At 41.4% G+C, this 26,663-nt stretch overlaps 1 protein-coding gene across 2 annotated transcripts; it reads right to left on the bottom strand.

Annotated features, from left to right (window-relative positions):
• Nucleotides 1-1,503: 1,503 nt before the first annotated feature.
• LOC117529956 (LIM and senescent cell antigen-like-containing domain protein 1) lies at nt 1,504-26,468 on the bottom strand. 2 transcript variants are annotated; one of them, XM_034192866.1, is made up of 11 exons: nt 26,245-26,468; nt 20,737-20,893; nt 20,582-20,648; nt 9,082-9,202; nt 8,767-8,916; nt 7,421-7,571; nt 3,518-3,610; nt 3,321-3,369; nt 3,168-3,243; nt 2,781-2,952; nt 1,524-1,642 (listed from the first exon to the last, which is right to left on the bottom strand). In XM_034192866.1, the coding sequence occupies exons 1-10, from the start codon at nt 26,271-26,273 to the stop codon at nt 2,814-2,816; spliced, it is 1,032 nt and encodes a 343-aa protein (XP_034048757.1). In that variant the 5' UTR covers nt 26,274-26,468; the 3' UTR covers nt 1,524-1,642; nt 2,781-2,813. The 2 variants fall into 2 exon arrangements, with proteins under 2 accessions (XP_034048766.1, XP_034048757.1); XM_034192875.1 differs by lacking the exon at nt 2,781-2,952 and having other exon boundaries at nt 1,504-1,642; nt 26,245-26,467.
• Between the last annotated feature and the right edge of the window lie 195 nt (nt 26,469-26,663).

Genomic DNA, 26,663 nt, shown 5'->3' with positions numbered 1-26,663 from the left:
CGGGCGCCACTAGCTTAGCTTATGGCAAGCTAAAAGTGGACGCTCTCGTTATGGCCAAACAACTTCCCCCAGTTTCTGGGGATTCTGTGTTAGTACTCGCCCACGGACGACATGCTTGATGAATTTCTGCGCAAAAAGTAGTTCCCAGATAATTGTGATATATTCCTGTGAGATAATGAGTATAGCTCATCTAAATCAATTCTAAAATTTACCAGTAATAAAATTATAAAGACAACTGAAGTTTTAAGAGTGGCCATAATAAATATTTAAGAAACTTAAAAGTTTATGAGCTTTGTAAACATTGACAGGATGGAGTTTGATGCGGAAGATAAAGATCAGAAAGATAAGATTGGAATGGTTTGATTACCATTTACAGTTGGCAATGAAAGACTTGGGTGTAAACTTCATGTTAAAGTCAGACCAAGAAGCTGCACTGAAAGAGAATCTGGGAAGAGACACATTCTGTGTGGTGTCGCTCCAACGAGAGCGGCACGCTGAGCAGTTTCGCAAAAGCAGTCCGGCGAGCTCAATCTAATCTCGCACAATGCTAAAATAGCAGAGATGTCGGTCCAATGAGAGCGGCACTTTGAGCAGGGTGCTGCAGATACTGTGGTCTCTCTCTAAGCACCCCCCCCAAATCAACATTCATACTGCAGATTTAGAGGAATTTGAAGTTTTTGCAAAGAACATACAAAAAGAAAAAGGAAAAAAAAAAAATCAGAGTTCAGATGTGCAAAGATGGCAGACCTTTCCAAACGTCATTCTTGCTAAAGGTGCACAAACAATTATGGATGTGAACACATGCAAATCATGATTTGGCATTGATATTTTTAGAGTTCTCTCACATACAGTACTGTTAAAATTATGAAACAAAGATGCAGGAAAAAAGTTAAGTATCAAAACAGTAAAATATTTGTGCGACAAGAACACTGTGTTGATCAATTCTTTACAGATAATATCACTTGTATTTTTTGTAGACTCATTCACTAGCTGCAGACATCCAAAGTAATCAGTCTTTTTCAATCTGAAAAAGGGTGTTTTTCCTTTAACACACCGCATTTGGAATTGGTTTTCAGTCACACTTTAGAACATTTATAGACAAACAGGAGGATTCAGTGTACACCCTATGTACAAAACAACACGTTTTACAAGTTTATGTACTTAAGGCCATTTAAATTAACAAAAAAGTTAAAGTACATTTATGTGTAAAATTAGACATCAGCCTTAGCAACAGTGTCTGCTTGAGATCACAGAAATATAGCTTGTGGGAAATTATGTTACTAAAGGGGATTTACAAATTTAATTCAGGAATGATTTTTTTAAATGTCCAGTTTTATTAAAAACAACAAAAACATCTGCCACAACATTCTGTAATGATATGCCAGACATTCAGATATGTACATTTACACCAGTTCATAAATTTGAATGGCGACTAATGATACACTTGTTAGTATTAGAATATAAAGCAGCGCAGGTTTTTATTGTCACAAACACAGGAGAAAACATGCACATTATTTGTCCTGATGTTTACTTGTGTCCAACAGATTCAGCCAGCTTCTTAAGCCTTTTCTTCAGCTCCAGAGGAAACTTTTCATAACATTTTTTACAAACAGGCTTCATGTCAAATTCAACAAATTTGTTCCTGTCAAAAGAACAAAAAAAAAAAGGGGGGGGGGGAGTAAGTATCATGTGAGTTTAAGGACTGCATTACAGCTTACATAACTTTTTATTAGCAGATTAGCTTTTCAGCTAACTGAAAACCAATGAGCTTCCACTAAATTTAACTCCACTAACATTTTCTTAAATCAAAAAAATCTCTAAAACCCTAAAAATGGTATCTTTGCTCCTGCTGGAGTTTTATACTCTAATCCAATAAGACAAATGGACATATCGCACAGCGGTAACAAGCAACATCTCACGGGGGGGTCAAGCCACACTAAATACATTAATTTTTAAAACCATTTTTATTTCTCATTCATTTAATACTTTCTGTCCTGTGAATAAACTTTATGTTGAACAGAAGCTACTATTTATTTGTTCATTCCATTATTTATGTACATCTTCCTCTTCATCTAATCGGTTTCTAGAGACCCCAGAAACACTACAATCTTGGAACCACAACACAAAACTTATGAAAAATCTCTTGGGGGTTTTCCCCCCCTTTTTGACGTAATTTGTAACACTGAATGGCATGTACTCTTCAACCTGTCTTAAAGACAGCAAACATGCTGTGCTTTGTTGCAGTTCCAACAATGTAGTGGCTCCAAGATCATATGGGTACCGCTGTTACAGATGTTTGGTTCCAGGGTCTCAGTTATCATCGTGACATGCAAATCATTTTGGGGAACCTGTATGCTACAACATACTAAAAGTCCAGCTTTATAAGTCAATTTTTCAGGGCTTTAGAGCTTAAAAAATGTCAACGCTCAATTCCTCTACTACAAGTTATCGATTGCTTCCGCAGTTCATCTTTAAGCCCACCATGACCAACTACCACACATTATTAGCCTACTGTTGCTCTGAAGTCACCATCACTATGTGCCGCCGATATCTTCCACTCAACTCAGTAGCAGGGCCATTTATTTAAAGAGTGCGCCATCTACTGAATTATCCTGGAAACCTTCAGCTTTGTCCCTCACTACGTGATGGTCGTTACTTTGACCACTAAAGCACTGTAGCTGCCATAACAACAGTCTAGTCAAGTCACTAAGACTTCTTGGGGATTTTTTTTAAAGAAGTATATAAGGATCAACAGACAAGGACATGCAGACTGTACCAACCAACAGAGAGGCGAGTTGAAAAGAAGAACAACTCTACAGACAAACAGTGGGTTTATTCTTGTATCCTCTGGCATCACGCTCGCGTCGGGCCAGGCGACGTTTCAGCTCCTCAGGCATGTGCTCATAGCAGCGCTTACAAACTGGCCTCAGGTCAATTTCAACAAATTTATCTCTGAGTTACCGTAGGCGCAGCAAGTCGCGCACAGACGATAAGAAATTGAAGAAAAAGAAAGTAAAGAGCCAAAGAAATAGAAAAGTGAAATACAGAAAAAGAGGAGCGTTAAAAGATTAGTGTCAGAATGTTAGAGGAAATATTCTTCATGCTCACATCAAGTGGTAGAGTGGCAAGAGTTAGTGAAGTAGTTATTACTTAGCAGTACAACTTACTTGAGGGTGAGTTTTGTGTGACATGTGGAGCAGGAGAAACAAACGACACACCAGGCCTTGTTGAGTGCTGACACCACTAACAGGGACGAGAAGAAACGATCAAATGCACGTCTAATGCATCTTTAAGCAAATGTTTATTAAATACGTCCTCACCGTCGCCTTCAATCACGCGGTTACAGTGGTAGCACACGTCGCCAAAAAGCTGAGTGTCACAAGAACAAAGATCAGGTATTTATAGGATGGCACAAACCGATCTGACAGATTCAAATAAACACTTGATGAAGCTGATTTTGCAAACATTACATTCACTTCCTTGCTTGCTGAACACTTGGAACCCCCCCCCCCCTTACTTGGTTGTAATGAGTCTCACAGTAAGCCAATCCCTTCCTCTCATAATGGCGATGACCCAGGAAAGGCTTCTCGCACTTGGCACAAACAAAATGCTGTAAAAACAAGTGAACAAACCAGAAAAGCAATCTTTAGTTTGACTAGGTCTGAAAAATACACTGACCACTGTGATGCATGACAGGTTTAAAAGCATCAGATGAATGTTTGCTCAAGAAATACTTTAGATAATCGTGAACATGATTGCCATTCATACTGTAGTCATCATAAAGTGTTTTTGTGTGGACACATTTTGGCCCGGTTTCACAAAACAGACTGTCAAGTGTACATTGACTGCGCGGTGCCCCACACTTGAAAAGAGGCGTACCCACAGTTGAAGATTTGCATGGATATACTCAGGCTGAAGCATTAAGTTTCTTTCCTTTCTTTCCTTTATTAGGAGTTTACTTATTTTGCTTCATTTCCCAAAAAGCCAGGTAAAAACCTTAAACAGATACACCTTATTTACAGTGAAAATTATAAACCACAATAAATTCATCTCAAAATGGTAATTAATTTCTATGCATATTTAAAAATCTCAAACAGCACACTTTAACTCATTTAGCACAATTCAAAGTCTAAAATCAGCTACATGATCACCAAATGCTATTACTTACACTCAACAAAAATATAAACGCAACACTTTTGGTTTTGCTCCCATTTTGTATGAGATGAACTCAAACATCTAAAACTTTTTCCACATACACAATATCACCATTTCCCTCAAATATTGTTCACAAACCAGTCTAAATCTGAGATAGTGAGCACTTCTCCTTTGCTGAGATAATCCATCCCACCTCACAGGTGTGCCATATCAAGATGCTGATTAGTGCACAGGTGTGCCTTAGACTGCCCACAATAAAAGGCCACTCTGAAAGGTGCAGTTTTATCACACAGCACAATGCCACAGATGTCGCAAGATTTGAGGGAGCGTGCAATTGGCATGTTGACAGCAGGAATGTCAACCAGAGCTGTTGCTCGTGTATTGAATGTTCATTTCTCTACCATAAGCCATCTCCAAAGGTGTTTCAGAGAATCTGGCAGTACATCCAACCAGCCTCACAACCGCAGACAAAGTGTAACCACACCAGCCCAGGACCTCCACATCCAGCATGTTCACCTCCAAGATCTTCTGAGACCAGCCACTCGGACAGCTGCTGAAACAATCGGTTTGCATAACCAAAGAATTTCTGCACAAACTGTCAGAAACCGTCTCAGGGAAGCTCATCTGCATGCTCGTCGTCCTCATCGGGGTCTCGACCTGACTCCAGTTCGCCGTTGTAACCGACTTGAGTGGGCAAATGCTCACATTCACTGGCGTTTGGTACGTTGGAGAGGTGTTCTCTTCACGGATGAATCCCAGTTCACACTGTCCAGGGCAGATGGCAGACAGCGTGTGTGGCGTCGTGTGGGTGAGCGGTTTTCTGATGTCAATGTTGTGGCCCATGGTGGCGGTGGGGTTATGGTATGGGCAGGCGTCTGTTATGGACGAAGAACACAGGTGCATTTTATTGATGGCATTTTGAATGCACAGAGATACCGTGACGAGATCCTGAGGCCCATTGTTGTGCCATACATCCAAGAACATCACCTCATGTTGCAGCAGGATAATGCACGGCCCCATGTTGCAAGGATCTGTACACAATTCTTGGAAGCTGAAAATGTCCCAGTTCTTGCATGGCCGGCATACTCACCGGACATGTCACCCATTGAGCATGTTTGGGATGCTCTGGACCGGCGTATACCACAGCGTGTACCAGTTCCTGCCAATGTCCAGCAACTTCGCACAGCCACTGAAGAGGAGTGTACCAACATTCCACAGGCCACAATTGACAACCTGATCAACTCTATGCGAAGGAGATGTGTTGCACTGCATGAGGCAAATGGTGGTCACACCAGATACTGACTGGTATCCCCCCCCAATAAAACAAAACTGCATCTTTCAGAGTGGCCTTTTATTGTGGGCAGTCTAAGGCACACCTGTGCACTAATCATGGTGTCTAATCAGCATCTTGGTATGGCACACCTGTGAGGTGGGATGGATTATCTCAGCAAAGGAGAAGTGCTCACTATCACAGATTTAGACTGGTTTGTGAACAATATTTGAGGGAAATGGTGATATTGTGTATGTGGAAAACATTTTAGATCTTTGAGTTCATCTCATACAAAATGGGAGCAAAACCAAAAGTGTTGCGTTTATATTTTTGTTGAGTGTAATTTACAAAGTCCAACAAATAATTCATTTTCACAACTACTACATTGCACTATGCCCAATAACCAAGATTATTTGCCCTTTAACATTTACTTTATTTAATCAAGTAAATGCATCCAAAGCAAACAATAAAGGCACTTCTCGAACACCACTAAGAATGCACAGTCACCAAACCAATATTATTTTAACACATCACAAACACCAAACAGTTCACATGCCACCGAGACTCCACACCGCATATTTTAAAGCCCAGGCATCTCAACCACAGGCATTTGGACCAATACTAAAAGTCTTAGCGCAATCTACCATAGCCCACACGTAACAGCTCATCAGCATTAAGTAAATAACTAAGCATCTCTTACCGGCTGCCTCTTCAAACTTGTTTGTGAGTACTTATCCCCGCAGTCACTCTGGAGCACGTCTCCTACATGATCTCTACCTGGTGCAACTGTGAGCCGGCTGCTAATATACAGTCACTGTCCGTCAGTCAGAGCGGTCCGGGCGGGAACGTGCACATGAACAAAAGTTCCACGCAATGATCAACTGCTCAGCACAACACAGACTAATCTTTTAGTTTGTTAAACACAGTTGACAAACATTATCCGTCTAATCTCTCTTTCCCACCGATGGCTAAACTTGTAGATTAGCGTTTTATGTTAGTCAACGATTTCTGCGGGCATAGCAGCACCATGGCCAAGAAACGCCTCCAATGCATGACAAGTTTGTTTACTTCCAGGTTGGTCATTATCATGAACTATCCAGCCTTTGTGTTGTGAACGGGCTTTGTTACAGCACACAATGCTGCTCAGCATAACAGCAACACCCGGTGGCTGATGTGATAACGGTCACAAACACATTGTGACAGTCGTCATCTGCTGCAACCATGAGCAAAAGCAGAGGAAGCTCTCCTTTTGGATATCATCAGAAGGATTTTTTTCTTACTACTGTTGCCTGTGTGCTTGATATGGGGGATGGTAAGGTCAGACCTTAATTATGCGTTGAACCTGAGGCAGCTTTGTTAGGATTTGGTGCTATATAAATAAAATAAATCAAATCAAATTATTTCCAAGTACTTTTTACTCTTTATTGTACTTTTTATTGTAACTAATTTTATTGTTATTTTTAATTCATTTATTTCTGATTGGGGGTAACTTGGTGCCCACTTTTTTAAATTATGTACAGCGTTTTGGTCCACGACTGTCATTTTAAACGTGCTTTAGAAATAAAGGTTGAATTGAGTTGAGAGGAAGCTCTCCTTTTGGAAGAATATGAGTGACGTCGGGGTGCTCTTTAGTGTTCCATCAAGTGGTGGTACATGATAGCCACTGATTTTTGAGGTAAGACACTTAAGTTTTAACTAAAATAAGGTTAGCCTCCTCTGTACTAGGCTAAAAACTTTAGTCGGGTAATCCAAAACTTTAGCTGACTAAGAGCTTTGTGCAATGACTAACGTTAAAAAATTAGTCAACTGAGTTGATTCGACTAAACAAGATTAGACTACTTTATGAAACTGGGCCCTGGTTAATTTCCACCAAAGCAGTCTGCATGTCTAAGGTATGACCGCCGGTACTGGCCAACACAGAAGACAATGACTGCTGCTTTGTTGATGAATTAAACACTGGACAGGTCTGTTTTTCCTTTATTTCTGCCCATATACCTCCACATGCCATTGCTTGCCCATGGCATTGACAACACGCCCTTCAATGGGTCTTCTACAGGCACCGCAGATTGGCACACCCATCTTGTCATGGCAAGGCAAACAGAAGAGTTCGCCCTTCAGTTCCCTGGCATCAGCTGCCAACTCCTTCCTGTGGACAAACAAAGTCAAGAGCTCCAATGCATGCATAGGGCAGTCAAGCTGGTCCTTGAAGTGTTTAAAAAAAAAAAAAAAAAAAAAATCGGATCCCAAACTTAGAACAACATAAATACAGGCAAGGAATTAAATGAAAAATGATTGGAAAACCAACAAAGATGACAAACACTTTCACAAACAGTGTGACAGAACAATTCGTGTGCGTATTTATGTGCACACACATATGTGAGTGTGGTGGGCGGATGAAAAAAATAAAAGTATATAAGTAAGGTTTTGGACAAGACAGTTTCAGTTTGTGTGTATACACACACACACACACACACACACACACACACACACACACACACACACACACACACACACACACACACACACACAGAGAGAGAGACAGACAGAGTGTTCAGATGCAGAACCCAGTAAGTACTTTTTTAAATGGAGAAAAATGCAGTTGGAAATGGAGATTTAAAGGAAACCATATGCCAGATTTTCATCAATAAAATGAAAACAGTTTGTTCAAATTCTTCCATATTTTGCACACTGATGGTCCCCTTAACAGCCAAGTACATGTTGGCCTCAACTAAAAATTCATGGTTTTGCATCTGAACTAGTATGTCGCAGGCCCACATACAGACAAACACATTCACACCCACATGCACACCTACAGACAAGTTAAAGTATCCAATCCACCTAACCTGCGTGTCTTTGGACGTGGGAGGAAGCTGGATCACCCAGAGAGAACCCACGCAAACACGGGGAGAACATACATAAATAAATGTTCTATTTTCCAAAATCATATTTATGTATTAAGTTGTTCTTTTGGGGGAGGAGCCTGGCTGTTGGCTTCTAAAAATGAGCACAAAAAGAAAAGGTTTGACAACCACTGGACTAATAAAATATATAATTTATTGTCTATGTAAAATCTGATGTATCCCTTCATCAGGGCTTAGCTTTTAGAATTCATGATCAATGAAACATCTTGTCCAAAACCTTACTTACATACTTTCTTTTTTCCCCATTACTGATCTCTCCCTCTCTCACTCACACACACACACACACACACACACACACACACACACACACACACACACACACACACACACACACACACACACACGTCACTTGGATATATTCTGAAGCTACAGCAGTGCTGTTCTGTGGACCAAACCATGGTGTCAGGTGGTGAGACTAACCCACAGTTGTTGCAGTTGAAGTGATCTGGGTGATATGGATCATTCTTAAAGATCAGAGGCTGCTCATCAATGATGGCATGGCATTTCTGGCAGATGTACTTGCCCAGCCCACGGGCCTTCTCACGGTTATGGCATGGGCGGCACAGGTGCCTGAAATAAACATGGTGACAAAATTAAGGGGACGTCAACTTGCAGTATGCAATGTGACACACTCTATATATATATATATATATATATATATATATATATGCAGCCGCCTGTTTTACAGGCTGTCATATTGTTATGTAAAAAATTCTAATAGGAGGGGATACGAACCTGCCAGCGTTTTTGACAAAGCCCACGTCTGCGAGCACAGCCTGGCATATGTCACAGCAGAAGCAGTCAGGATGCCAGCTATTGTTCATGGCTTTAATGACACGGCCAATGATGAACTCCCCTGAGAGAAAACCACAGAAGGGAAATTACCCAGGGGCAAACAGGAGGTTGACTTTTTCAATATTTGTGAGACCTGGATGATTTTGGGGTACTGCACAGCAGTTCTAGACTAGTACTGTATGGTGGAGTTCTGCATGTTATTACAAAGCACTCTATAGCTTTAACTGCTCACACTTAGGAAGCATTTTAATCAAGCCAAGGACACAGTCAAGCAACGCCAACATGAAAAATGATTATTTAATTAAAAGCCAATCACCCAGAAAATTAACTGACAACTATTTGGATAACTGATTAAGCAATTTACCAAAGAAAATGACAAACATTCACTGGTTCTAGCATATCAATCATAAGAATTTCCTGCTTTTGGTGTTTAATTACACTGATTTAAGTGTCTTTCTGGACTGTTGGGTCGCTTTCACACCTACCCTGTTTAGTCTCTTTCAATCAGACTATGGTCCGATTCCCAAGATAATTTGTATTGTTTGTGAAGATATGAACACACATTCTAAGACGTTTCATGGTCCACGTGAAAAGCACTCAACCTAGTTGCAAGAAGACCGTTGTATATTTCACTGGTGGTGAAAATGCAAACTGAATCAACAGACCAAGTAAGCAGAATCAATTTTAATGCTGCACTTTTAATTGTTTTGTTGTAAAGACACCACAGACTGAGCTGCAGATTGACATGAAGTACAGATGTCCAATTTGTTTGTTTGTTGTGACAAATACAAAGCTATATATGAAGTATTCTGTTAACTAGTTACACAGAAGAGTTTATAAAATCCATAACAGTGTAGCACAGTATTTGTGGCTTCCCTCACTAGCGTCCTTCTTGCAGAGTCACTCTGTTTTTGAGGATTGCATACTCCTAAAAGATTAACCATACAGTACCAAATTCTTTGTATGACTGGAGACACTCAATGAGTGGTGAAAATTAAGTCTAAGACATTAAGTACTGTAGTTTCCACACTATAGGTCATGTTTTGTTTTTACTCCTATCGCTGGTCCTGTGACATATTTCAAGCACCTTGCATGTCATAAATACTGCATAATGATCTACGGCCAAAAGATGGCACTGTCTACAACTCATGACAATGTTCTGTTCTATACTGATCTTATAAAATATCATACATTGCCTCTGCTGTATACTGATCTGAATGGAGTGCTGGATGCTGCCAGTAGTGGTAGTAGTACAACTGAATGAGGAAGTAGTGCTGGGACAGCCAGAAATGAAACATGGAGGAGAGCTAGGCTAAGGTAAGGCTAACTACAAATCACAAGTGTATTAAAATGTGCACATTTTGCACTGAACAGACATTTTTGTCTTTTCACTGGTGACAAGAAGCAGTTCTTGAGCAGTTTAGAGGTCTCTGTGCCTCACAGAATAACATTTATTAGTTTCTGTCCACTAATGCAGTGTTTGCATTATACATAAAAAATGTCCCATTTAAATTAATTTTGCTTTTTGCTGCATGAAACAACAGTACAACATTTCAAAATAAATGTGACTTAAAGACCGATGAGCGATACGTTTTTTCCTGTTCATTGAGCAGATATAATGAATACTCAGGTGCGATATATAATCTGGAAAATAACCTATGTTGTAAATGTTTATGTATCCATCCCATGACTTGTCCAATCTGGAAAATAACCTACGTTGTAAATGTTTATGTATCCATCCCATGACTTGTCCAATTAGAACCGCTACAAAAGTAATGATTTTTATTTGCAATAATTCTTGTAGTTTTTCCAATTACGTATGGCTTCTGAAAATGGACTATGTAACAAAAATGGCTGTAATTCCTAAATGGTTAATGTGATTTTTGTGCAGTCTCTTGAATACACACACATCAATTCGATTTCAGTTTAATGCTATTGCTGTGGTGTACAGAGGGGAAAAAAGAAAATGTCCAATTACATATGAATAGTAGAGAAGCTTGAATCTTCGACTGGACTGGGTTGCTTGACGTGAGGACGTTTCGCTTCAAATCACAGAAGCTTCCTCAGCTAAAATTCTTGCTCTGGTAGTCTGACTTCTGTCTTGACTCTTGTAGAGAAGACTAAACCAGAAGCCAACAAAAGCTGGAGTTTTTTAACCTAACCAGACCCCACCGACCGAGAGGCTGACTGCTATAGGCTAGTGACTAAACAATAGCTCTAATTAGCACCTATTGTGCTCTAGTTAGCACTCTCCTAATGACAGGACGGAAGCCTCCCCTGATGACTCTCTCCTGATGACGTGAATGACTCATTACCATGAACAAAAGACTGAAACTGCTTTGACATGAGTACCACATTGTAAACAGGAGACAAAGCGTGTCTGAGACCTGCTCCGCGGTTAAGGCTGGGTTTCAACTGTTTTACAAAGAATGCTTCCTTGACACCTCTCTCAAACTATTTCTTCTCTCTGGCTAAGATTTTAAGTTCCTTGTCCTCAAACGTGTGGTTAGTGTCTTTCAGGTGGAGATGAACTGCAGACTGAGGTCCACTAGCGATCTCTCTGCGGTGCTGGTATAGCCTCTTGTGTAAAAGTTGTTTCGTCTCACCTATGTAGTGTTCATTACAGTTTTCCTGACATCTGATATGATACACTACATTTCTCTGTTTGTAACTAGGGATCCTGTCCTTAGGGTGAACTAATTTCTGTCTCAAGGTGTTGACTGGTTTAAAGTAAACTGGAATTTTGTGCTGTCTGAAGATCCTCTGTAGTTTTTCCCCTACTCCTGCTAAATAAGGGAGAGACACTGTTCTTCTTGTCTCCGTCTCTTGTCTATCTGGTCTCTTTGTTTTCTGGGACTTCTGCACTTTGTCCAGGGACCAACGTGGGTACCCACATACTGTGAGGGCTTTCCGTACAAGTTGTTGCTCTTTAGCCCTTCCCTCTGCAGTTGTGGGCACCTGTAGGGCTCTGTGTTGAAGAGTCCTGGTTTGAGCCAAAGAGCAGATATTGGTCAGTGTGAGGGGTTTTCTGTAAACCTCTGTCTGGAGCTGCCCGTTCTCTCCAATCATAACATCACAGTCCAAGAAGGCTAAATGGTTGTTTCTGGCATCCTCACGTGTGAACTTGATATTGGAGTCCACCGAATTGATGTGTTCTGTAAAGTCCTCGACCTCCTGTTGCTTGATTTTAACCCATGTGTCATCAACATATCTGAACCAGTGACTGGGAGAGATACCCGTGAACAACGTCAAGGCGGTCTTCTCCACTCGCTCCATGTACAGATTGGCCACAATGGGGGATACCGGAGACCCCATCGCACAACCATGGATCTGCCTATAGTAATTCCCCCTAAACAGGAAATACGTGGTGTTAAGACAGATCTCCAAGAGTTGGCAGATGTGGTCTGGTGTGAGTTTGGTCCTTTCAGGTAGAGACACATCTTCCAGCAGTCTCTGCCTCACAGCTGAGATGGCCTCAGCGGTGGGGATGCAGGTGAACAATGAAGTCACATCTAATGACACCATAGTTTCATCTGCCTCCAGCTGATCCTTGATTTTGTTCACAAAATCTTGTGTGTTCTCCACAAGGTGGTCTGAGTTACCCACTTGAGGTGCTTGGCCAAATTGTACGTGATGGAATCTGTGCTACATACAATAGGCCTGAGTGGCACGTCCTGTTTGTGGATTTTGGGAAGTCCATAGATGCACGGAGTGGCGTCCCCAGGGTACAGTCTGTAGTATGTCTGCCTGTCGATGAGTCCCTCTTTCTCCAGGTTTTGGAGGCAGCTAATGATTTTCTTCTTATAGCCACTTGTGGGGTCTCTCTTCAGATGTTCATATGTACTGGAGTCATTGAGCAAGTTGTTGATCTTGGCCTCGTAGTCCGATGTGTTCAGGACCATCGTGCATCTGCCTTTATCTGCTGGCAGGATAAGGATGCTTTGGTCCTTCTGCAGTGCTGCCAAAGCTTTCTGTTCTTCTCCTGTGATGTTGGACGGAGGAGGCTTAGAACTGTTAAGCGTTGCTGTGACTCTTAGTCGGAGGTCCCCAGCTTCTGACTCTGACAAACTGTTGTGTTTAATGGCTGACTCTACTGCAGTGATGTAATCTACTGTCAGTATATGTTTAGGGGTCACTGAGAAATTTAGTCCTTTGGTGAGCACATCCTTTTCTGTCTGTGTAAGAACCCTGTTGGACAGATTCTTTACCCAATTTTCCCTGTTGTCACCAATTTGTCTGGGTGTATCTTTAAAACTACTCCCACTGAAAGTACACCTTTTCTGCACTAAAAGGTTGTGAAACTTCCTGATTTGCCTCTCCTTACTTTTTAAATGCTCAGCCATTTGAATTTTAACTATGAACTTTGTGATCTTATTATGGGCCTCTTCCCCCACTAAGATTTCTAACCTTTTGTAAAGACTATCAAGATTATTTTGGAGGTCTGATATTTTAAAATGAAGTCTTCTAATTCTAAGACCCAAAATCATCCTAAGGTAACTGTGCTGGATCTTTTCTGCTGTGTGGCCTGCTTCTAGTGCCTTTTGCTTCATGCATTTGGGAATAACATTGTTTTGTTTGCATCTTAGGTTAAATCTTAAGTGGTTTCTAAAGTTAGAGATCTTTTTAGCAGTCCTTTCCAGCTTACATACCAGTGCCAGGGCCTCATGCTCACAGATGTCAGGAAAACTGTAATGAACACTACATAGGTGAGATGAAACAACTTTTACACAAGAGGCTATACCAGCACCGCAGAGAGGTCGCCAGTGGACCGCAGTCTGCAGTTCATCTCCACCTGAATGACACTAACCACACATTTGAGGACAAGGAAGTTAAAATCTTAGCCAGAGAAGAAATGGTTTGAGAGAGGTGTCAAGGAAGCATTCTTTGTAAAACAGTTGAAACCCAGCCTTAACCGTAGAGCGGGTCTCAGACACGCTTTGTCCCCTGTTTACAATGTGGTACTCAGGTCAAAGCAGTTTCAGTCTTTTGTTCATGGTAATGAGTCATTCACGTTATCAGGAGAGAGTCATCAAGGGAGCCATCAGGGGAGGATTCCGTCCTGTCATTAGGAGAGTGCTAACTAGAGCACAATAGGTGCTAATTAGAGCTATTGTTTAGTCACTAGCCTATAGCAGTCAGCCTCTCGGTAGGTGGGGTCTGGTTAGGTTAAAAAACTCCAGCTTTTGTTCCAACTTTTGTTGGTTTCTGGTTTATTCTTCTCTACAAGAGTCAAGACAGAAGTCAGACTACCAGAGCAAGAATTTTAGCTGAGGAAGCTTCTGTGATTTGAAGCGAAACGTCCTCACGTCAAGCAACCCAATCCAGTCGAAGATTCAAGCTTCTCTACTATGGAAACCACCTGGACAACTGAGAGCCTACACAGAAACTACGTATGAACTTGTAGATGAGTAGAAATATGATCCTTTCTGTTTGGTTGCAGTCCATTCAAAACACACTGAATATACAACCCCTGGCAAAAATTATGGAATCACCGGCCTCGGAGGATGTTCATTCAGTTGTTTAATTTTGTAGAAAAAAAGCAGATCACAGACATGACACAAAACTAAAGTCATTTCAAATGGCAACTTTCTGGCTTTAAGAAACACTATAAGAAATCAGGAAAAAAAAAAAATTGTGGCAGTCAGTAATGGTTACTTTTTTAGACCAAGCAGAGGGAAAAAAATATGGACTCACTCAATTCTGAGGAATAAATTATGGAATCATGAAAAACAAAAGAACGCTCCAACACATCACTAGTATTTTGTTGCACCACCGCTGGCTTTTATAACAGCTTGCAGTCTCTGAGGCATGGACTTAATGAGTGACAAACAGTAGTCTTCATCAATCTGGCTCCAACTTTCTCTGATTGCTGTTGCCAGTTCAGCTTTGCAGGTTGGAGCCTTGTCATGGACCATTTTCTTCAACTTCCACCAAAGATTTTCAATTGGATTAAGATCCGGACTATTTGCAGGCCATGACATTGACCCTATGTGTCTTTTTGCAAGGAATGTTTTCACAGTTTTTGCTCTATGGCAAGATGCATTATCATCTTGAGAAATGATTTCATCATCCCCAAACATCCTTTCAATTGATGGGATAAGAAAAGTGTCCAAAATATCAACGTAAACTTGTGCATTTATTGATGATGTAATGACAGCCATCTCCCCAGTGCCTTTACCTGACATGCAGCCCCATATCATCAATGACTGTGGAAATTTACATGTTCTCTTCAGGCAGTCATCTTTATAAATCTCATTGGAACGGCACCAAACAAAAGTTCCAGCATCATCACCTTGCCCAATGCAGATTCGAGATTCATCACTGAATATGACTTTCATCCAGTCATCCACAGTCCACGATTGCTTTTCCTTAGCCCATTGTAACCTTGTTTTTTTCTGTTTAGGTGTTAATGATGGCTTTCATTTAGCTTTTCTGTATGTAAATCCCATTTCCTTTAGGTGGTTTCTTACAGTTCGGTCACAGACGTTGACTCCAGTTTCCTCCCATTCGTTCCTCATTTGTTTTGTTGTGCTTTTTCGATTTTTGAGACATATTACTTTAAGTTTTCTGTCTTGACGCTTTGATGTCTTCCTTGGTCTACCAGTATGTTTGCCTTTAACAACGTTCCCATGTTGTTTGTATTTGGTCCAGAGTTTAGACACAGCTGACTGAACAACCAACATCTTTTGCAACATTGCGTGATGATTTACCCTCTTAAGAGTTTGATAATCCTCTCCTTTGTTTCAATTGACATCTCTCGTGTTGGAACCATGATTCATGTCAGTCCACTTGGTGCAACAGCTCTCCAAGGTGCGATCACTCCTTTTTAGATGCAGACTAACGAGCAGATCTGATTTGATGCAGGTGTTAGTGTTGGGGATGAAAATTTACAGGGTGATTCCATATTTTTTTCCCTCTGCTTGGTCTAAAAAAGTAACCGTTACTGACTGCCACAATTTTTTTTTTCTTGATTTCTTATAGTGTTTCTTAAAGCCAGAAAGTTGCCATTTGAAATGACTTTAGTTTTGTGTCATGTCTGTGATCTGCTTTTTTTCTACAAAATTAAACAAATGAATGAACATCCTCCAAAGCTGGTGATTCCATAATTTTTGCCAGGGGTTGTACATATGAAAATTTGGAGATTTACTCAGGCAAGAGGTGAAACACAGCCAGTCTGCTCTGTGTAAGCCTGATCTTGTCAGACCTCAGAAGCTAAGCAGAGTGGGTCCTGATTAGTACTTAGATGGGAGACTCTTTGGAAGACCAGGGGCTGAGTACAGCCTCATTTCCACTGAGCGGTATGGTACAGTTTGGAACCGTTAGATCTGGCTTGGTTTGCTTTTCCACTAGGGCTGCCACAAACTAATATTTTGATAGTCGACTATTCAGATCATATGTAATTTGCCAACACATAATGTGTTCACAAATATGAATGACCAGACATCTATAGCCGCTACAAGCCCCAAAAAACCAAAACCAAAAACCATCTGTTAACAAAATCTGCTCTCGGTCCGAGTGGAAAGAACCATTTACATGCATCAATGCCTTGTACTGGCTATCACTATTGGTTCTTTTCACTGGAACTGAAGGCAGATTTTTAAAATAGTTTTAGTTTGTTGGGACTTGTAGCGGTTGGTCATGTTCGTTTTTATTTGCGAACACATTATGGAGCCCGGTGACTTTTCTCGGGGTTTAAGGACAGTTTTCCTCCATTAACCCACATGTCAGCTGTTTTTTTTATTCTCTTTTAAAAAATTCCTCATAGAAATTGACAGTTTTATGACATTTGACAGAGTCTACAACCTTAATACTAATCATATATTCAAATTCAGCCAGAAGTCCATCCAAATTAGGGGTTAAAACAGCTGCTTTATGCACACACACACACGCGCGCACACACCACATCCACAGACTCTTTCAAAGAAAAAAAATACTTTCACTGAAAACACAAAGAAAAAGATGAAGAAAAAAATAACATTCCACTCACCTCAGTGTAAAGATTTCCAAATAAGTCCACAGCAAAAAGAAGCCTTCACGCACCCGTCACGCGCCCGCATGACCGCAAATGCAATCGTCAAGCGTGCAACGCTCCACTGGTCCAATAGTGGCACATTAGATAGTCCATTATCTCCTGAAAATAGCGTCTTCTGAGTTTTTCCAATACAAGATATACATCTGCGTGTCCAGGCATGTCCGCAGCAGGACCCAGCAGCTGTGACACAAACAGCAGTGCCACGACACTAAGTACCAAAATCCAACAGTCTCTGAAAAAGTTAAGAGTTTTGAGGTGAAGTGCATCTCTGTAAATCTGAGCCACGGCTTTCAAAGAAAAGCTCAGAAGCTTCATTGTTGCACAGAACCGGATCCGTTCTGATCTGTGGGATCAATCTGTTATGCTCTGATCTTCATCTCTCACACACAGAAATGCAGAGAATTGCCGAGTGAGATGTTTTTTGGAAATGCACCCGTTTCCTCGCTTCGGGAGAGGAATAAAAAGCATCAGAAACCACTAATTATGAGCGCATGTGTGCAGAGAGATTTACAATCATTAGTACTTTGATGCTGTGCTGCTAACTGGGACGTTAAAATACATGCAACATGTCCTTTAAATAAAATAAACGACTCGTCGACAACTAATTTAATTGTTGACGGTTTCAATAGTCGACGTAGTTGTGACTACGTCGACTAGTTGTGGCAGCCCTAGTTTCCACCACCAGCAGTACCCTTTTGTTTTGTAGGCAGAGCATGTAGATGTCGACATGCACGTCATGGAGAACACGTACGCTGTCGCGCAGCCTCGCCCCTCCACAGTGAAATTTAACATTTTTTAAAATTCTTTTTACTGGTGGATCACGGGATTTATTTGCACTGTGTGCAGAATGCTAAAGAGTCAACACATGTCTGTGGTAAATGCTGGTGTGAATGAATGAGGCGCTGTGACTCTTTCAAATTTTAAAATAAGTTTTCTTGCTGTGGGACAAAGCGCCGGTATTCTCTGGTTCAGGCTGGGAAGTGCACGCAAAGCAGACAAATACCGAGGGACTTCTTTAAGGTGCGTTTACACATAACCAAGACGCGTTACGAATGTCATTTTTCTGTCATTCGTGACACATTCCTGACATTCTTAATGTGACTTAACGCATCTGAATAGGTTTCTTAATAGTGCGTGTTGGTGCGTGATATTCTTGATATTCGTGGAGCATGTTTTTGCCTGTCAAAAAAATCTTCCACGAATGTCACACACCACCCTCATTTTGTCTCACGTCGTGGAGGTCGCAACTGAGCGTATTGATCCGTCTTGATGAGTCGTGATCCTTAATAGAGCATGACAATGTTCGTAGTGGTTCCTGTGATGGTTCTTGGAGCCCAAAATGTCACGTGTTATTACGAAGTGACACGAAAACTGTCACGTTTTAACACGACTTGTAACGCGGCGTCACATTTCACTGCGCGCCACAATGAATCAGTTTTCTGTCACGTGCGCACAATTAAACTCTGTTCCAACTGTCGTTCCACAGTTCCTGCTGAAGCTCCTCAGGACGCTCCTGCAGGTGTTCCACCTGCTGTTGTAACCGATGAGCGGGAGAACGTGTCTGAGCCAGAGGAACCAGAGGAGCGAGAGGAGCCTCACGTGCAGCCAGACATCTCTGCACCTCCTCCAGTCCAGCGGAGGAAGAAGCGTGTGCACAATTAAACCCTGCTGCACCGCATTCAGTTTGATTGCTGACACCAAGTCGGCTAAAAGTTTCATTTCAGTGCTCTTCAGTGCACTCTTGCAGGTGTTCCACCTGCTGCATGTGCCTGATGTTTGGGAAAATGCGCGAGACGAGAGCCGCATGAAGCCACACATCTGGCGCTGTCCTCCTCCTCCTCTCTGCGCCACTCCATGGCACAGAGCCCAACTACGCATGCAGTCACAAAGTTCTTCTGAAAAACTGGAGCGATCTGAATTCGGTTGGATGAATATGAGTGTGTGTATGGAGATAATACACCTCGTTCACAACGTGACAGAACTTAACAATGCACTGTTACGCGCAATAGCGCGCAACAATGCGGAACACTATTCTTGACCGTGCGTAATGGTTCCTGATAATTCTCCAGCAACACGTGCCATTAATCATAACGTGTGGTAACAGGTTGCAGCAGTTCCTGAGGACACCTGACACCTCTGCCCCGAATCATCACATTCGTGATCAGCGGCCAAGAATGTGTACTTTATGGCATTCGTGACTTGTCGTCGTTATGTGTAAATGCAGCATTAAAGAGACTACATTTCTTCAGGCACGACAAGGAATTATTCCAGATGTCATTTTCCAAAATAAGGACTCTTTATGGGGATACATTTTCGTCAGGCTGTGATGATGAATCCAAGCACATTTTGTGTCAAAATAAAGCTATAAAGTGTAAAAACTGAAGGAAATCAATTGTAAGGCCTGAAAGAAGTTTCTGTAGGAAGCATTTTAGCAATAAGGTCAAGTGAGAGAGGGAACTGTTGGCTTTTTAAATACTTGAAAGGCACGGGACTCAATGAGAGGATTTAGGACTGCTATAACAGTAGCTGGCAGCAGCACAACAATAAGGATGCCAGCTGCCATTAAACGCCGTAGAAGAGAAGGGTGAGTTTGATTTTCTCATAGGGACACCCAAAATGACAGGAGCACGTTTTGTGTTGAAATAAAGCCATAAAATGTAGATATTTTTTAAGTTATCGGTTTTATATGATGTTATACACGGAACATGGAAACAAATTTTGACGGAAATCCATATACAAACTGAGGTTTGCACACAATTTTGATACCTGTTCTTAAATCTGGAGGTGGATTGCACTAATAGTAGAAGAGCCTTTATCACCATTGTACATATATACATACAATGAAATCTGTCCTCTGCATTTAACCCATCCTAATTACAATTAGACACAATCCAATCACTAGAAGCAGTGGGCAGCCACAGCGTGCCGTACTGGCGCAGAGCACTCTGCAGAGAGGGACCGTATGTTCCTACAGGTAAAAACTGGAGTTGCATCACATCCAGTGTAAAATGTGTGCCAAATTGCAATGCAGCTCTGTGCTGGATCTGCTGTGGCGACCCTGAACACATGGGAGCAGCCACAAGGCAAACAACAACTCAGGCAAGAGGTGTGAATTGCAGTTCGTCTCAAATGGATCAAAACCAGAAGTGCCCAATTTCTTTTCTGTGAAGGGTCAAATAATCTGGAGTGTGTATAAAAATAAAGGTATGCTGAATACTAGCACATGCTGGATGGTTCATGAATGTGTATCTATGTCAATTTACAAATTTTCATATTTAAAGTCTACAGCCAGCACAGGGCTTGTACATGCTATTGCATGTACAGGCCCATAGTGGGCCAAAACTAGGAATGGGCCCCAAATTTGAGAGCCCTGATCTAGACATGTAGCTGGGACTTAATGCCACTTACCACACTGGTGACAGCAAGGAGCAAAGAGCATTTGGAAGTCATGCTCACAGTATTTCCTGCCTTCGAACTGTTCAGACAAGAAAAGCGTTATTACTTCAACAAGACAAAAAAACAAAAATGTTTAATGAAAATTAATTCAATGATAGATAAACAACCTCATAGAAAAGTCCTTCTGGAAACTGCTGGAAGCACTGGGCACAAACAAAGCACTGCTCATGGTACAGCTCTCCATTACTGTTGACAATCTTCTCAGTGGGAGCGAAGCCACTCTTACAGCGCTCACAGGCCGCACTGGCCAGGGCATTAGCAATGCTGTTGGATGTGACAAGAAAATACATGCTGCACATGAGGCGAGAACAAATTCAGTTTGTTAATCCTTCTGCAACATCCATTGTTTATAGCAGCTGTCAACATGGAGGCCAGAAATCGCTGCCACTCTCAATCTGCAGCCATCGCCAAATTCAGTAAAGAGACACTGAAACCTCTCCACAAATAAAACAAGTACAAAGTCATTTTTTACTGCAAGAAGAGGAACGTTTTTGTGCAGATACAGCAGTTAAAAATGAATGAATGACAGAATGACATGCTGGAAAAACAGACATAAGTAAAGAAAACAGGCTATCCATATGAGCCAACCATAGGCGGCTGAAACAGGTGAAGAACAAGTTTTTCTTTACCACTGCCACCAATGTCCTTGCTCATGGGATGGGTAAGGTTGACCTTGCTCATGCACCCAAAGATTTATTTTGAGATTTGGTGCTGTATGAATAAACTGAATTGAAGTGAGATAAGAGAATTTATTATATGACTGCAACGCTTGGCTGATTACCGGTCAGATATTTTCCCATATCTGGACCGGTTACCATGACAATTGGTCTACAATGCGTATTTTTATTACAAATCAAAAAGCTAAAAACACGATTAGAAAAAATGAAGTTCGGCATGAACTTGAAAGCTTACCAGCTAATGACCAGACCATCTGTTAGCAAGTTCTTCATGGAGGTGAAGCAAACAGGTCTGACTACGAGCCGTCAGCAGCTTCCATATTCAGGTGATACTGTAAGTTTGCATATATATATATATATATATATATATATATATATATATATATATATATACACACACACACACACACATACACACACACATACACACACGAGGTCTATTAGAAAAGTATCCGACCTTATTATTTTTTTCAAAAACCATATGGATTTGAATCACGTGTGATTACATCAGACATGCTTGAACCCTCGTGGGCATGCAAGAGTTTTTTCACGCCTGTCAGTTACGTCATTCGCCTGTGGGCAGTGGCCCACCCTCTCGTCGATTTTTTCATTGTTTAGGAATGGCTCAGAGACTGCTGCTTTGTTTGATCAAAATTTTTTCAAAACTGTAAGGCACAACTGAGTGGACACCATTCGATAAATTCAGCTGGTTTTCGGTAAAAATTTTAACGGCTGATGAGAGATTTTGGTCTGGTAGTGTCGCCGTAAGGATGGCCCATGGTGCCTGACGGCGATCTGCGCTTCGAGGCGACAGCGTCTCGCCGTTTCAAGTTGAAAACTTCCACATTTCAGGCTCTGTTGACCCAGTAAGTCGTCAGAGAACAGGGAACTTTCAGAAGAAGTCGGCATGAGGAGTTTATTCGGACATTCCATTGTTAACGGACATTTTGTAACGAAAGAACGTGCGGGCAGAGTCGCATGTTGGGCCGGATCCGACCGCGGGGGGTCGCGACAGGAAAAACACCTCCGTTGAAAACCTTAACGGGCAAGTTGGAACATGCCCAAGCTGTTAAACAATTTCTCAGTTACTCACTTGTTGAAAGCCATCAAAAGCCGCCTGAATTTTACAAATGGTTTTCAACACGGAGGTGTTTTTCCTGTCGCGGCGCACACAGAATTTGCGCGCACGTCTTTCATTACAAAATGTCCTTAAACAGTGGAATGTCCGCATAAAGTCCTCATGCCGGCCTCTTCTGAATCTTCTCTGTTCTCTCACGACGTCCTGGGTGAATTAAGCCTTAAATTAGGATGTTTTCAGCTCGAAACAGGCCAACGACGGGAAGTCCTTACACCGACAGAAACACCCCATAATCTCTCATCAGCCGTTAAACTTTTCACCGAAAACCAGCTTAATTTCTCAAATAGTGTCCACTCGGATATTCCTCACAGGTCCAGAAAAAATTTGGATAATGCAACGCGCGCCGTCGCGAGCAGCGTGTGAAACAAAGGAATTCAGCCGAGAGGGCGGGACCACATCTCACTCAAGGCCTGCCCACAGGGAAATGATGTCACCGACACGCGTGAAAAAACTCACGCATGCGCACGAGGGTTCAAGCACGATTGGTCTAATCGCACGTCATTCAAATCCATATAGTTAAAAAAATACAAGGGTCGGTTTATTACCTAATAGACCTTGTATATGTATATATATATATATATATATATATACACATACATACACACACACATACACACAACCCCAATTCCAATGAAGTTTGGGTGTTGTGTGCAATGTAAATAAAAACAGAATACAATGATTTGCAAATCCTCTTCAACCTATATTCAACTGAATACACCACAAAGACAAGATATTTAATGTTCAAACTGAAAAACCTTTTTGTGCAAATATTTGCTAATTTTGAATTGGATGCCTGCAACACATTTCAATGAAAGCTGGGACAGCGGCAACAAAAGACTGGGAAAGTTGATGAATGCTCAAAGAGCACCTGTTTGGAACATTCCACAGGTGAACAGGTTAATAAAAACAGGTGAGTGTCATGACTGGGTATAAAAGGAGCATCCCCAAAAGGCTCAGCTATTCACAAGCAAAGATGGGGCGAGGATCACCACTTTGTGAACAACTGTGTGTGAAAAGAAAAAAAAAAAAAGTCCAACAGTTAAAGAACAATGTTTCTCGACGTTCAATTGCAAGGAATTTAGGGATTCCATCATCTACAGTCCATAATATAATCAGAAGAGTCAGAGAATCTGGAGAACTTTCTACATGTAAGCAGCAAGGCCGAAAACCAACACTGAATGCCCGTGACCTTTGATCCCTCAGGCGGCACCGCATTAAAAACAGACATTGTGTAAAGGATCTTACCGCGTGGGCTCAGGAACACTGCAGAAAACCACTGACAGTTTGTCGCTACATTTACAAGTGCAAGTTAAAACTCTACCATGCAAAGTGAAAGCCATACATCAACAACATCCAGAAACGCCACCGCCTTCTCTGGGCCTGTGTCATTAGAAATGGCTAGACGCAAAGTGGAAAAGTGTACTGTGGTCTGATGAGTCCACATTTCTAATTGTTTTTGGAAATCATGGACATTGTGTCCTCCAGACAAAAGAGGAAAAAGACTATCCAGATTGTTACCAGCGCAAAGTTCAAAAGCCAGCATCTGTGATGGTATGGGGGTGTTTTAGTGCACATGGCATGGGCACCTTAAACATCTGTGATGGCACCATCAATACTGAAAGGTACATCCAGGTTTTGGAGCAACACATGCTGCCATCCAAGCAAGTCTTTTTCAGGGACGTCCCTGCTTATTTCAGCAAGAGAATGCCAAGACACATTCTGCACGTGTTACAACAGCGTGGCTTCATAGTAAGAGTGCGGGTACTAGACTGGCCTGCTTGCAGTCCAGACCTGTCACCCATTGAAAATGTGTGGCGCATTATAGATAGATAAGATACTTCATTTCAGACACCAGGTCCATATTGTGAAAACACACAAAATAACTACAACATGAAGAAAGAAGAAGAAGAAAAAAAAACTAAAAGAAAAAAAAATTAAAAATTAATTCCCAGTGGTATATAATGTGGAATTCCCATAATGATGACTTGTACATAACGAGCTGATTCACATTGCTGATCAAGGTGTTTTTGCTGCTTTTAACATGCTTACGAAACCCAAAAATTGCTTTCCTGCATACTTCACCAAAACTAGGCACATCACTAAAAACAAACATTCCACTGGCACTACATGAATGGGGCAGGTGAAATATACGTCTGAAGGAGTTATTGTAGCCAACCGTTAACTTATGGAAAGTAGATTTTTTTTTTAATTAAACCAGAGAATCCATTCATGGATTTTGACATCTGCCCCTAAGCTTTTAACTCAATGAAGTGGGTCAGGATAGATGCCCCAACTTGCTATCATTTTGCACCTTATATTGTTAGAGATGGAGAGCAAAGGAGGGTTTTAAATGTGTGGAGGTGAGATTTCTCCTGAATTAAAAAGTAAAAGCCTCCACATTCATGCCCATTCGTGATGTTGAGATGAACCCTAAAGTACACATGGCTCACAAGTACTGACACAAGGCTGCTGCTTCAGTGATCCACAACGGGCAAATTTTTGCATCAGAGATAAATGCGTGCAGCAATTAAACAGCAAGACATAACACACTGACATTTTCCACCCACGTAAGTAAGTATTTTCCCACCCTAGAACCAATGACACTGAATGGCTCACTCACCTTTGCTACTTCTTAGAGATCACCACTTTCACACTTGCAGGAATGAGTGAGTCAGAAAACGCGCGCACACCACCAAGACCGGATGTTTTGATTCCTCTGCTGATCACAAGGATGGCTGGATCCGGTTGAGCTTGTTGTCACTTGTAGACAAAACATCAGTCTTTCCATTGGTACCAAGTATTAGCTTATTCGCGCTGATTATGAGAAACAGCGGCGCAAATACTACAGTAGTGATCCGGAACTGGGCAAGTGACTGTACCATCAGAACCATGTTTTACCACAATCCAACTTATTAATAACACCATGAACTTGAAAGACCTGATTATGACATGCAAAATACAACAATGGACACCCCGGACCGTTGAACAACTTAAGTCGTACATCAATTAAGAATGGGAAAGAATTCCACCAACAAAGCTTCAACAATTAGTGTCCTCAGTTCCCAAATGCTTATTGTTGTTAGAAGGAAAGGTGATGTAACACAGTGGTTAACATACCACTGTCCCAGCTTTTTTGAAACGTGTTGCAGGCATCATCCATTTCAAAATGAGCAAAAATTTGCACAAAACAGTTTATCAGTTTGAACATTAAATATCTTGTCTTTGTGGTGTATTCAATTGAATATAGGTTGAAGAGGATTTGCAAATCATTGTATTCTGTTTTTATTTACATTTTACACAACGTCCCAACTTCACTGGAATTGGGGTTGTACGTTTTACCCCCATTGTGCTTAAAAAAATTAAATAAAAGTACTTAATTTAATCACATTTCGAATCAGACAGGGTCAGACTGCTCCATTTCGTTACATTTTACCCTCATTTCGTGATTTTCAGGCTCCATTTCGCCCCATTTCGATCATACTGTGACTGTAACAGCAAAAAAAAAAAGAAGTTTACAAAAAAATTTAGCTTCTCGTACCGCGGTCTTTGGTAGTCAGCCGCCGAACTACTGCATTAAATGAATTAAAATGAAAATTGTTAGCGCTCATATCAAATGTGCCACTGTTGCAGTTAAAATTAAATCGCTAAGCGAGCGTAGTTAACTTATCCGAGTGTCTCCGAGGACTAGCAGAGGTGTTAGCGTTAGCTAGCTTTTAAAGTGAGCTATGAGAACATGGTGTGGTTTTTTCCCCCATATATTAGGGACAACCAAACTAATATAAAATACACGAGTGCCTTACCTTCCTGTCATTCCGTCTACTCCAAGCATCACTTTTTTGGCATAACAATTTTAAATAACATGGGGGGAAACTCCGTGCAAATTAGCTAAAACATTAGCCTCTGCCCCTGCCTCTGAATGGGCTTCAGTTCCAGCCTCCACCCACTCGGGAAATTTTCCACGGAGGATTATAATCAACCTCTGCGGTCACGAAACACAGCTGTCCAAAGTCTGACGTGTGGCAGCTGTTCATTATCACATGTTGGTTACAGTATGGGTAAAGGCTGTCGAAAGCAAGTGATGACTAGGACCATAGCACCCTGTCTGGCCAAAAGTATTTGGACACTTGGTGGATCTTTTTCAGGCCCAAGTGTGTTATTGCTTCATTATTTCACTGAAAACAGCAGATACATAGCCGATGGTGGTCCGATAAATCAGCCC

The sequence above is a fragment of the Thalassophryne amazonica genome, chromosome 2, assembly GCF_902500255.1.
Source record: "Thalassophryne amazonica chromosome 2, fThaAma1.1, whole genome shotgun sequence".
In the NCBI taxonomy this organism is placed as follows: Eukaryota; Metazoa; Chordata; class Actinopteri; order Batrachoidiformes; family Batrachoididae; genus Thalassophryne; species Thalassophryne amazonica.
Note: the sequence above shows the minus strand (reverse complement) of the source record. Positions and strands in the feature narration are given on the sequence as shown.

Excerpts from the sequence above, each read along its gene's own strand:
- LOC117529956 (XM_034192866.1), bottom strand. The coding sequence starts at position 26,273 with ATGCTTGGAGTAGACGGAATGACAGGAAG. Across the intron at positions 20,894-26,244 it reads GTAGACGGAATGACAGGAAG|CATTGCTAATGCCCTGGCCA; the intron begins GTAAGGCACTCG and ends CACATCCAACAG. Across the intron at positions 2,953-3,167 it reads CACACAAAACTCACCCTCAA|AGATAAATTTGTTGAAATTG; the intron begins GTAAGTTGTACT and ends ACGGTAACTCAG.